This window comes from Macaca thibetana, chromosome 20 (assembly GCF_024542745.1).
Source record: "Macaca thibetana thibetana isolate TM-01 chromosome 20, ASM2454274v1, whole genome shotgun sequence".
In the NCBI taxonomy this organism is placed as follows: domain Eukaryota; kingdom Metazoa; phylum Chordata; class Mammalia; order Primates; family Cercopithecidae; genus Macaca; species Macaca thibetana.
In genome coordinates, this window is record NC_065597.1 from 68,131,353 (window position 1) to 68,143,551 (window position 12,199).

Here is a 12,199-nt window from a genome sequence, read left to right on the forward strand (position 1 = left end):
AGCTCCATGTCACAGACAGCACAGACTTAACGCAAGAAAAGCTTTCAGCTTCATTCAAATCACAATTTTGAGTGAAAGATTAAATGGAAAAAAAAAATACCTGCTGCACCATCCTGCTTCCTTTCTCCTCCATAAACTTAGCAGCTGTTCTTGTCCCACACCACAAAGCATCTGCCCCAAGCACGCCTCAATTACGAGCGAGGGTGTGCGCAATGTGCAATGTGTGGATGATTGGGGTGTCGAGGAAGGTGGGGGGCTGAGGCCGCCTGGCTGACCTCCCCCTCAACATCTGACTGCTCCCAAAAGCAACCCAGATGGGACTTTTTCTGCCAGCAATGCCTGGCCCATCAATCACAGCTTGCTCCTCCTCTGGCTCCTACTCTCAGTTTCACAGCGCACCACTGAGCAGATGATTATATAGAGGAGGAAGGGGGAAAAAAAAAAAAAAGAAAAAAAACTCAGTGCTCGACCACATTAATAGCTGTTTAAAAAACATTAGAAATACGATTCTGTGCATCGCCTGGAGCTGGAATTTTTCATTACTAAACTAAATATATGGTATGCAAAGTTATAAAATCCAGCAGGGAGCTAGCTACTATCTTATTTTATTTTTTCTGAAGAGGGGAGGGCAAACATTCAGGGATAAAAGGGAAGAGATAGAGGAAGGATGAAAAAAGCTTAAAGAGATAGATCGCAATAGGTAAATTTTTAAAAATACTATGAGAACATCAGAGAGCATGAATTTGTAACAAAGCTATGTGGTTAGCTGCAAATCGATCTTAAAAATACCATAACTGATGATGACTTGGAAGATTTTGAAATCCAGCTCTTTTGCAGACTGGCTGTGTAATCTTAGATAAGTTATTGTGATATTCCAGGCACTAGTTTTTGCTTCTGTTTAATGGCACCAATGATGAGTAGTTTCACCATATTATTGTAAGGATCTAATTAAAAATCAAATCACCAAAAACTACACACACACACACACACACACACACACACACACACACGGCCTGGCTCATAGTATGCATTATGTAAATGAATTCATTCATTCACATTTAATGAAACGATAAGCAAAATCCAAAACCATCTTTGTCCCTACAGACCTTACAGCCAAGTGCAGCAGCAGACTTCAAGAAACAAAAAATAAATAGTAAGATGACCACAATATTCCAGTGGTGATAAATGCTATGAATAAAAAGTATAGGGGTCTTGCTTTCTCCTCTTCTTGGACTTTTGTCTTTTCATGGCTTACCGTTTTTTTTTCTCTCCCAGTGAGCAAAAACAAGAACTCACACACCAAATTCCCCAGTGAAACCCCACATCAATGCCAAATGCAGCCTCTTTATTTAAAGCTGCAAATACTTTGTTCTTCCTTTATTACGAAAACTACAACAACCAGAGTGAAATGTCAAAACAATTTCGGTTATTATTTGCTCATGTCTTTCTTGCTTGTCGAGGGAGAGGTTCTGAGAGTCCCATCCACCCTTCCTACGGATAGCTGCTTATCACCAAGCCTCCTTGCTATAGAAAGAGAGATCTTCCCCTACTGGAGGGAATGGATGGGGTTTCTGAAGCGATTAAACTTGTAATTAAATGGTATAACAGAGGAGGAGGTGAGGGTGGAAGGGACCGCCTGGAAGAATTCAACCTTCCTGCTTGTCTGTTTTGCAGGTTCTAGTTCAGGTGGCCCCTGGGCGATGTTTTTCTTTTTAATTCCCAGCTCTTCAAGGTTGGAAAGAAAATCTGGATACACAGTATTTGTGCCCGTCCTTACATTTCCATTTCCAATCATACTTTGGGGATCTCTGCAATGCATCACAGAGTGAGAGTTAAAACAAGCAGCCCTATCAGATTCTTCAAAGGGATGTGTCAGCTCCCCTCTCTAACTACATAACCACAGAGGACAAGAGGCCCTGTCTCACGAGACTCTAGCTCAGTATGTGAGGACAGCAGCCATTCGCACAAATCATAAGCTCTTGTCCTCAACTGAGAAGCCAAATTCTGTCCTCCAACCTGTGAAAGAGAGACAAGACCAAGACGGACAATTCCCTGGTGATAGCATTAATGTCCTAGGGAATAATGGAGAAAATACTCAAAAACAAACGACGACAAAATAACCAGCCAGGCGCAGTGGCTCATGCCTATAATCCCAGCACTTTGGAAGTCCAAGGCGGGCGGATCACTCAACGTCAGGACTTTGAGTCCAACCTGGTAAAACCCCATCTCTACTCTAAAAATACAAAAATTATTCAGGCATTGTAGCAGGTGCCTGTAATCCCAGCTACTTGGGAGGCTGAGGCACCAGAATCGCTTGAACCCGGGAGATGGAGGTTGCAGTGATCCAAGACTGCATCACAGCACTGCAGCCTGGGAGACAAGGTGAGACTCTATCTCAACAAGCAAAGAAAAAGAGACTTAAATAGAGAAAGAGTTAGAGTTTCAGGTGGAAACAATCAGAGAGATGCAACAGAACATGGGTCCTTAGTCAGTGGAACATGAGTTCCTTGGGTATTCTTTTAAAAATATCAGATTCGGGCCTGGCGCGGTGGCTCACGCCTATAATCCCAGCACTTAGGGAGGCCAAGGCGGGTGGATCATGAGGTCAGGAGATTGAGACCGTCCTGGCTAACACGGGGAAACCCCGTCTCTACTAAAAATACAAAAAATTAGCCGGGTGTGGTGGTGAACGCCTATAGTCCCAGCTACTTGGGAGGCTGATGCAGGAGAATGGCATGAACCAGAAGGCGGAGCTTGCAGTGAGCTGAGATTGCACCACTGTACTCCAGCCTGGGCGAAAGAGTGAGACTCCGTCTCAAAAAAAAACAAAAACCAAAAAACAAAAAAACACATCAGATTCCAAGGCTTCACACCAGACCTACTGCCTCTGGATCTCTGAGGGTAGGATCCAGGGACGGGCACTGTCAAAAGGTGGCCCAGATAGTTCTGATACCCAATCCTGGAGAACTGTCAGTCTGATCTCTTAGGCTGTAAGACCCATGTAGGGGATCATCATATCAACATTTTTTAAATGAAATAAACTACACACATGAGAGAAGAATAAAATACTTAAGAGCTGGTATTGTTTCATGAAAACTTTATGTGGAGGAATGGGTTCGGAGTGTAAAATCTTTTATGAATTGTGGTAAAAATAAATAAATGGAAAGAAAACCACTATGCTGGGCCAGGTAATTTCTAGTGTTAGTTACTATCTAACCTTTTAATGCCGTGACTATGAAATCAAAGTCAAATATCGAGGCATCAAGAGCATAATGGTGAAACTATTGGCAAGTCATTCAATATGTGACCCAGTTTCCTTATTCTTAAAATATAAATAGTAATATATATTATTCTTCACAGTGAGACTCTTATGATGCTTTAGAGGGAAAAAATCTACTGGAATGTATTTTAGAATCTAGAATGTCCTGTATGCACATACGTCCCATTGTGGAGATAAAATTGGTCCTCCTTCTAGTCCAATGAAGTTCTTCCTCTAGAGAATCCAGGAAGAAGTGATGTGTGTTGGACTCTAACCTACTTTAGTGAATACTAAACTCATTATGGTACCTTTGGCAGATAAGAAAACTGATGTGCCAAACAAATGAAAAATACTTGCCAACACATGGATCTAGTACATTAGTAAGGGAAAGAACCAGGATTTTAACATAGTGTGGTCTTATTGAAGAATTCTTGAATTACTGAATCCATAATAAGATAAAGATGAAGATGGTGGTGGTGGTGGTGGTGGTGATGATGGTGATAGTAATAATGGTGATGGTGATATCTGGTAACGAGGATAAGAAATAATCAGCACACCAATTATGAGCTGATTATTGTTCTAAGCACTAAGCATACAAAATTCAACAAAGTAGCTTTGCCTACATTACCTCATTTAACAAGAATCCAATGTGCTGTGTCTTTTTATCTTCTTTTTCAAGCTAGGTGGGATTACTTGCTCATGCTCACACAACTTATTAGCGCTAGGTGCCCAAATCTGTCAGAATCCTACATTATATATTCTTAAATACTTGGAGATGAATTCAGATCTGACCTCATTTAGATAAACATATAAACTTTGGTTCTGATAACTACGCCAGCTTACAGAATTTTTTTTTTTTTTTTGAGATGGAGTCTTGCTCTGTTGCCCAGGATGGAGTGCAGTGGCGTGATCTTGGCTCACTGCAAGCTCCTCCTCCCGGGTTCAAGCAATTCTCCTGACTCAGCCTCCGGAGTAGTTGGGATTACAGGTGCCCGCCACCACGCCTGGCTCTTTTTTTGTATTTTTAATAGAGACAGGGTTTCACTGTGTTAGCCAGGATGGTCTCGATCTCCTGACCTCGTGTTCCGCCTGCCTCTGCCTCCCAAAGTGCTGGGATTACAGGCGTGAGCCACCGCACCTGGCCAGAAAATTATCTCTTGAACAAAGAACTCTGAAGTTGTGCTAAAGCCATAATTCATAGAATCCAACAAACAACAAAGATGACAGAATCCATGTTACAGATTCTAGCAAAGCTACCTGTGTCATTTCACTTCCCCAGCCTCAATAGGGAAGCACAGATAGAGGATGGAAGCCATCTTGCCATGGCTGACAAACACCAGCCCCAGAAACACAAGCCAACCAAGTGGGCGGCCGACTTGCAGTGAGGAGGTGTTATGTTTGCAAAATGTTCCATCCTGATATTCCATTTGGAGTTAACAGAAGGCAATGAAGAGGTTGTTTTTCTCAACTCTTTAAAAGTCACTGACAATAAAATATTTATGCTACTTTGTGTAAGTCAGAGACCTGGATATGGTCACTTCTGAGGTGATAATTCCAAAAGGAAACATAGTTAACCCTTAAAAAATTAGCAACATCCAGAACAAGTGAAGTTCCCAACCAACGCATCAGGCACTTAGGAAGATGGAGTTTCTCACTTTTCCAGGGTCTCACAGGACCCTGTCTTACCATTTAAAACCCCTGTCAAAGTATGACATTATATACACATTGTAGTGTCCATCTCCAACTGGACTGTGAACTCTATGAGTACAGGAACCTCGTCTGATTTCCTTTTTTTTTTTTTGTCTATCACTGTTGCCTCAAGCATCTCAGTGTCTGAGGTGCACACACATGCAAGCACACATACACACACAGACACATACAAAAGCATTCAAAATGTTTTGTTGAATAAAAAATGAATCCCAAGCTAGTCCCTTCATTTTTACTAGTACTGAGACATGTTCTGACTCACTCAGCACCTCGGGGCACTGAGCGCAAGGTCAAAACCATCCACTGTTGCCCTGCATTACTGAAAAAGTTTCCCCATTGGAATATCCGAACACTGCACTGAAGCATTTCTTGCCAGAAAGGCATGCCGCATAGGGCTTCACCTGTCTGTTTGTGAAATTGCTGCAAATGCCTTATTATTGCCTGTTATTAATATAAACTAACAACCGGAGCAGCTGGTATTCTTCGAGAACCTTCTAAGTATCGAACAATGTTAGTCACTATATATACACACACACACACACACACACACACACACACACACACAGATGAAGTGAGATTTTATGTATATATATGTGTGTGTGTTTATATATATATGTGTATGTATATGTGTGTATATATATGTGTAATCTCACTTCATATGTGTGTATATATGTATATGTATATATGTATATGTGTGTGTATATGTAATCTCACTTCATGTGTCTGTATATATGTATATGTATATATGTATGTGTGTATATATGTGTAATCTCACTTCATATGTGTGTATATATGTATATATGTGTGTATATGTGTAATCTCACTTCATGTGTGTGTATATATGTATATGTATATATGTATATGTGTGTGTATATATGTGTAATCTCACTTCATATGTGTATACATATATATAATCTCACTTCATCTCCACAGGAGCTAGAGTAATAAACTCATTTTTAGCACACCCACTTCACAGATAAGGAAACATAAGGTCTTGAAGTAAATAAGTGCAAATCCAGACCTCAAATCTAAGTCTTTCTCCAACAGTGAGGTCCTTTCCTTTATCTATAATTGACCTTTTGGTGGGCTAAGATAAGAGGTGATATTTGTGAGAGTTACGGTGGAACAATTCACCATAAAATATTTCTGAGACATTCTAACAAAGCCTTTTAGTATCCTAGGCAAAATTAGAGGTTGCCAGAAAGGCGCAAGACCGTGTTCCTGCCATCCTAAGATCCAGAACCCAGGTAGGTTAATCACGTTAATGATGATAGTGTTACTGATAACATTCTTGATAATAACAATAATACAATTAGAAGGGCTTAAGCCACATGCTTGCCACTGCCCTAAATGTTCTGTAAATAGAACTTCCATCAATGCAGCCCACAGCCCAATGATATAGGCAAAAACATCATCTTCATTTCATAAATAATAGGCTTTGAGAGGCTAAGAAAATTATCTCAGGTCATGATGGTTGCATGAAGAAATTTATACCAACCCAACTCTGAGCCCAGAGCCTAGCCTATGACTGCCATTATTTTCAACCTTTTATTTTCGAATAATCAAAGAGATATAATTATACAGAGTTTCAAAAAATGTAGAATAAGGTCTTGGGTACCGTTTATTCATTTTCCCCCATGATAACCTCTTGCATAACTATAATACACTGTCAAGACCAGAAAGCACGGCTGTTGTAAGTACTTGGCTATCAATACAACCATCACCACTGCCATCCATTCCTGAGTGACAGCTGGGGCTGCCCATCACTGCCACAGATATACTTGTATGGGCAGAAGGGCAGATGGACAAGTAGAAAATCAAACTCTGCAAATAAACATTGGCAAAAGTGAATTTTTGTAAGGCAAAGAACAGACAGATATATTTTGAATTTTAATTCAATAGGGATTCTCCGCCTCCTGGGTATGCAGGAAGCCTCAATCCTGAACAGACTTTCATAATCCAACTCCTTTCACCAGCCCACTTTTTCTAAAGGGGGAAAAGTTGTTACTAGTACCACCAGAGTAACATCAGTGTCAAATTCACATTCAAGATAAATTTAGATAACTTGTGCTATTGCTAATACTACTACATTTAACCAAATACACAAGAGGAAAAGGATGGATTCTGTCCCCTTAAATAGCTGGCTTGCAGTTACCCTACAGATATAGTTTGAGATAATATCGCCATGTGACTTATTCCATCATAGCTGTCCAGAGTATTCTCTGTCTGCTTCTAAAGAAGGAAACTGATAGATTTAATGTGAGACAACTTTCTTCGTAAGAGAGGAAGTCCTTATACATACAAACAAAACCAAATAGCTTAGAGAGACAGCAACTCCGCCATGAATGTTGCTGACTATGGCATCCCACTAAGAATGTCACCAAGGGTCTCTTGCTAGATTTGGAAAATTGGGAGCATTAAGTCACACTGATGAAAGGTGAATCATATACCCTCCCCCCTGGGATTAGGTTACAGATGACGGAATGTTCTTGTGAAGAGAAAAGTAAACATTCTAGCTACAAAGTAGTGCAATGAGTGGATACCATCATTTTGGACATGGATAAATTCAGAATAATATATATTTTTAAGACAGAGTCTCGCTCTATCACCCAGGCTGGAGTGCAGTGATGCGATCTCAGCTCACTGCAACCTCAGTGTGCCAGATTCAAGCGATTATCCTGCCTCAGCCTCCCGAGTAGCTAGGATTACAGGCACCTGCCACCACACTTGGCTAATTTTTTTAGTTTTAGTAGACAGGGAGTTTCACCATGTTGGCCAGCCTGGTCTCAAACCCTGACCTCAGATGATCTGCCCATCTTGGCCTTTCAAATTTCTGGGATCACAGGCATGAGCCACTACTCACAGCCAATTCAGAATCATTTCTTATACCACATTGTAAATTTTTCTACCCATCAAAAAAGTCTGTGCCCCACTACCACTAATTGACATACCTTCGATTTCTTCTTTAGCTCCTTCTCAAAGCTAGGTACCTAAACATAGCCTAAACAATCCAATGGCTTTGTGGAGGCATGATATAGTGAGAATTTAGCAACTACCTGCCACCCCCACATTGTTTATAAAGAATGTACAAAGCCAAGCATCTGCCTGTAGTTTTAATTATTCAATTTTCTTACATGAAAACCAGAGACCTCCCATAATGTTATAAGCTCTTTAAGGGCAGGTGGTTGTCCATGTATCTTTAATGGTTCCCTCTTTTTCTTTTGCACATTGTAATCAGGTGTTTGACATGATAAATATCGTTGGCTTGCATTCACCTCACTTGTAGAAAGATGTCTAATCTGGTTACTGCAACAGGCAAAGATGATAAAATATGACCTTGTCTTTCATTGTGTGTTGCATAAGTTTTAGCCTCTCATAGTTTGCCAACTGAAAAAAAAAGGCTGTCATAAAATGAATGATAGTGGGACTTGGAAGAAATGAAATTAGGAGAGACTGCCAGAAACCAACGGCAATGAACTATTCAAATAGGCAAGAACATGATACACAATTGTTTTAGGAGTTAAGTATTGAGTATCTGTTGGATGGCAGGGACTGTGCTGTTTGGGGGCTACACTGGTGAATAAGATAGACATAGCCCAGGTACCTCTATAGCTACAGGCTGGCAGAGGTCATAGAATAGCCTAGAGATTTACAGTGCAATAGAGTACATGCCCAGAGAAGAGAAATGTCAGAAACGAAAGGATTTATCAGGTAAGGTTTTCCAGAAGAACTGATGTCTAACCTGAGGGTCTTGAAGAGGGAGCAGGAAACAGCCAGGTGGTAGGATATAGACTGACAAAACAATACGTAGAAAGGCCAACTGCAATGGTAAATGTTAGGATAGAATATCTCATACTCAGGGTGGCAACATCAGTGAAAATGAAGTAGAAGAAAGCAATGAGGACATTTTCAGAGTCATAGGACCTATAAAATAGAGAGCTGGGCTGAAGACCTGGAGGCTACTGGATTGTAAGTCTCTCAAAAGCAGAGACCTAGGTTCTGTCTTATAGGACACCATATCCCCAGCACTATCGGAATGGCATGCAAAGAGTGAGTGATCAAACACGATTTGATTCAATCAAAGAGTAAATGCAACAATGATACATGCCAAGACAAAGCTGTCTTATGCATTCCCTTGTCTTAGGAAAGAAAGAAGAAAGTAAGAACAGAGAGAGGGTTGATAATTTAAGCTACATATTGACATTACCTTCTCACTGGAAGTAACTCTAATGCTTGAAATAGAAGAAATAAGCAGAGGAAACAAGTAGTCACTTTAAGTAAATAGGACAAAGGATCATTCTCTTCTCCATCACCATCATTACAATATCTCAGCTGGGGTGTATTAGTCTGTTCTCACGCTGCAAGTAAAGACATACCTGAGACTGGGTAATTTATAAAGGAAGGAGGTTTAATTGACTCACAATTCATCATGGCTGGAGAGGCCTCAGGAAACTTACAATCATGGCAAAGGGGGAAAGCAAACATGTCCTTCTTCATGTGGTGGCAGGAAAGAGAAGGGCCGAGCAAAGCAGGGGGAAAGCCTCTTATAAAACCATCAGATCTCGTGAGAACTCACTCACTATTACAAGAACAGCATGGAGGTAACTGCCCCCATGATTCAATTACCTGCCACCAGGGATCCCTCCCACGAGACGTGGGGATTATGGGAACTAGAGTTCAAGATGAGATTTAGGTGGGGACAGAGTCAAACCATGTCATGGGGATAGGTTGTAAAGGTTATTGGGAGCATTTAAACATAATCTTTTTTAGCCTTAATACAATATTGAAAGAAACTCAGAATGGGTATCATTCATATCTATCTAATGGAAGAAGCTGAGGGCCAGGTAGCTCAATGAAATGCCCAAATCATATCTAGTGATATGAATCCTAGAAGTATTTCCAGTACATCAAACTGTTCCCTAAGTTTTTCATCCATATGACCTGACAAGTCTAGCTACAACAATAGGCTTAGTTGCATGATGCATTTCTAGGTTTCCTCCATTTCCATCTCATAAACTTTTAAGAGGGAATAAGAAAACTGAATATGGACATTGGAACAGTTGAAACAAAATGGCTAGACCTCTCATCAGAACAAAGGGGAAAAACAGCTTCACTGGACTTACAAATTCAGTACAACCCAACTAAGCAGAAGCACACATTACTGAAGTTACTACTATTTTGTAAGTATGTTCAAAGGAATTGAAACCAAACAGTTCCATCTTGGCAGCGGAAAAGCCAAGTTCAGTAACTGGCCGTGGCCCAATATGAGGATCTCTAAGCCTATACATCAACTAGTGTCTCCACTTGAGACTGGATAACCTGTGATACGTCATATGATTGATCAGTGCATAAATATTATTCTTCTGTAGCTAAGGATGTGTGATCTTTTAAGGACATCTGCCTGATTGAATGCTGAGCCCAGTGGGTTGCAGCTTAGAGTACTTCAGAGCCTGACTGACTTGAAGAAGAGGTTTTGCATAATGTCAAGGTGCACTCAAGGAAAACCAGGGGTTTTTGGAAATATGGAAAACGTTTGCCTGATTGGTAAATCAGAGGGAAGAAGCATAGCAGTGAACTTTTTTTTTTTGCCAGATACTCACAGTGTAGAAGTCTGGCCCAATAATTGTGTGCAACTTAGGACATTGTAGTTAATTGTCTCAACAACTGCGAAGTAGATAATGCCAAGGAAACTGAGAATAATCGACATAAAATATGTCTAATTCAAAACACCGCCAAAGGAAAACCTTAGTATATGTTGAGTTGCGATTCTGGTGCATTTGTTTTTGCATAGTCTAACTGCCCATTGGCTGCATTCATCCTCTTCACTTACTGTCTTTTTCTCATTTGATTTTTAACACATCTATCTTCTTTAGACAGAATGGAATATTCTTGGAATGCAGTCAATGTAGCCAAAAATTATCTTTATACTCAATTTCTATTTTTTTCATGTATCTGACTTAAATTTATTGAACACATACTGTTATTGGTTGAATTATCTTCTTTTCAAATACAAATACTAAAGTCCTAGCTCCCAGTGTTTCAGAACGTAACCTTATCTGGGAATGGGGTCACTGCAGATGTAATTAGTTAAGATGAGGTCATGCTTGAATAGGGAGCTTCTAAATCCCATATGACTGTGTCTTATAAAATGGGAAAATGTGGACACAGATATGCACACCATCTGAAGATGAATGGGTGATGCTTCCACAACTCAAGGGATGCCAAAGATTGTCAGTAAACTTCCAGAAGATAGGAAAGCAGCATGGGGCAGATTCTCCTCCCAGTGCTCAGAAGGAACCAGCCCTATCCACACCTTTATCTTAGACTTCAGGCCTCCAGAACTGTGAGCCAGTAAATTTCTATTTGAAGTCACCCAGTTTGTGGTTCTTTGTTTTAGTAGCCCTGGGAAATTAATACATCTATTATGTGCTAGTCATGGAAGACACAGTACTGAGCGATGTCATTGTCTACTTCATGGAGTTTGAGGTCCAGTGATAGAAATGAAACAATTAGGAAAACAGCTGAGGATGCTGTGACATCTTATCCTCTTAATCTGTTGCTTATACACTTACACTTAAGAGGAGAAAGTTGGAGCACGTGACAATTTTCATGTGATCTCATTTGCTCTCTGTGAAGCAGATATTGTAATCCTAGTCAGAGAACTTTAAGAGCCTGCTAGATCTGCTCAAGCATTGTGGTTTCACCTTGCTGTCCTAACATGGTAGCCACTAGCCATGTATGGTTATTGGGTGTTGAAATGTGGCTGGTCTGAAACAAGGTGTGCTGTGAATGGCAACTGCACACCACATTTCAGAGACATCATACAAGAGAAAGAACGCAACGTATCTCTTTAGTAGTGTCAGTTTGATTACATGTTGAATGGTAACACTGGATATACTGGGTAAGTAAAATTATTCTTGGTTATACATTGGGATATATTTGCTTGAATAAAATATTGAAATTAAAGTCACCCATTTTGTTTTGCCTTAATATGGCTACTAGAAAGTTTAAAAAAAATACGACATATGTGATTCATATTTGTGACCACTGTTATATTTCTGTTGGACAATGCTAGTTATACTCATTGGTTCAGGTGTCACAGAGGCTGAGTTAGACCCATGCACACCATTAGCTAGTTCATTAACGGAGCTGAGATTGAACTTAGACTATTTAAATTTGAAGCCACCACTCCTTTACAATACCAAACTACCACACTGGCACCAAAGGTGAACA

At 40.2% G+C, this 12,199-nt stretch overlaps 1 protein-coding gene across 15 annotated transcripts in view; it reads right to left on the reverse strand.

The window, feature by feature from the left end:
• Positions 1 to 12,199, reverse strand: part of RBFOX1 (RNA binding fox-1 homolog 1) — a 2,487,135-nt gene that overhangs the window by 200,133 nt on the left and 2,274,803 nt on the right. Inside the window, exon 1 of one of the 15 annotated variants that reach the window (XM_050774307.1) lies at positions 101 to 230. The exons of the other annotated variants lie outside the window; for them this stretch is intronic. Coding sequence (XP_050630264.1) covers positions 101 to 133 — 33 coding nt within the window. The 5' untranslated portion in view covers positions 134 to 230. Of the gene's footprint in view, positions 1 to 100; positions 231 to 12,199 lie in introns of those variants that run through there. 15 annotated transcript variants of the gene reach the window in all.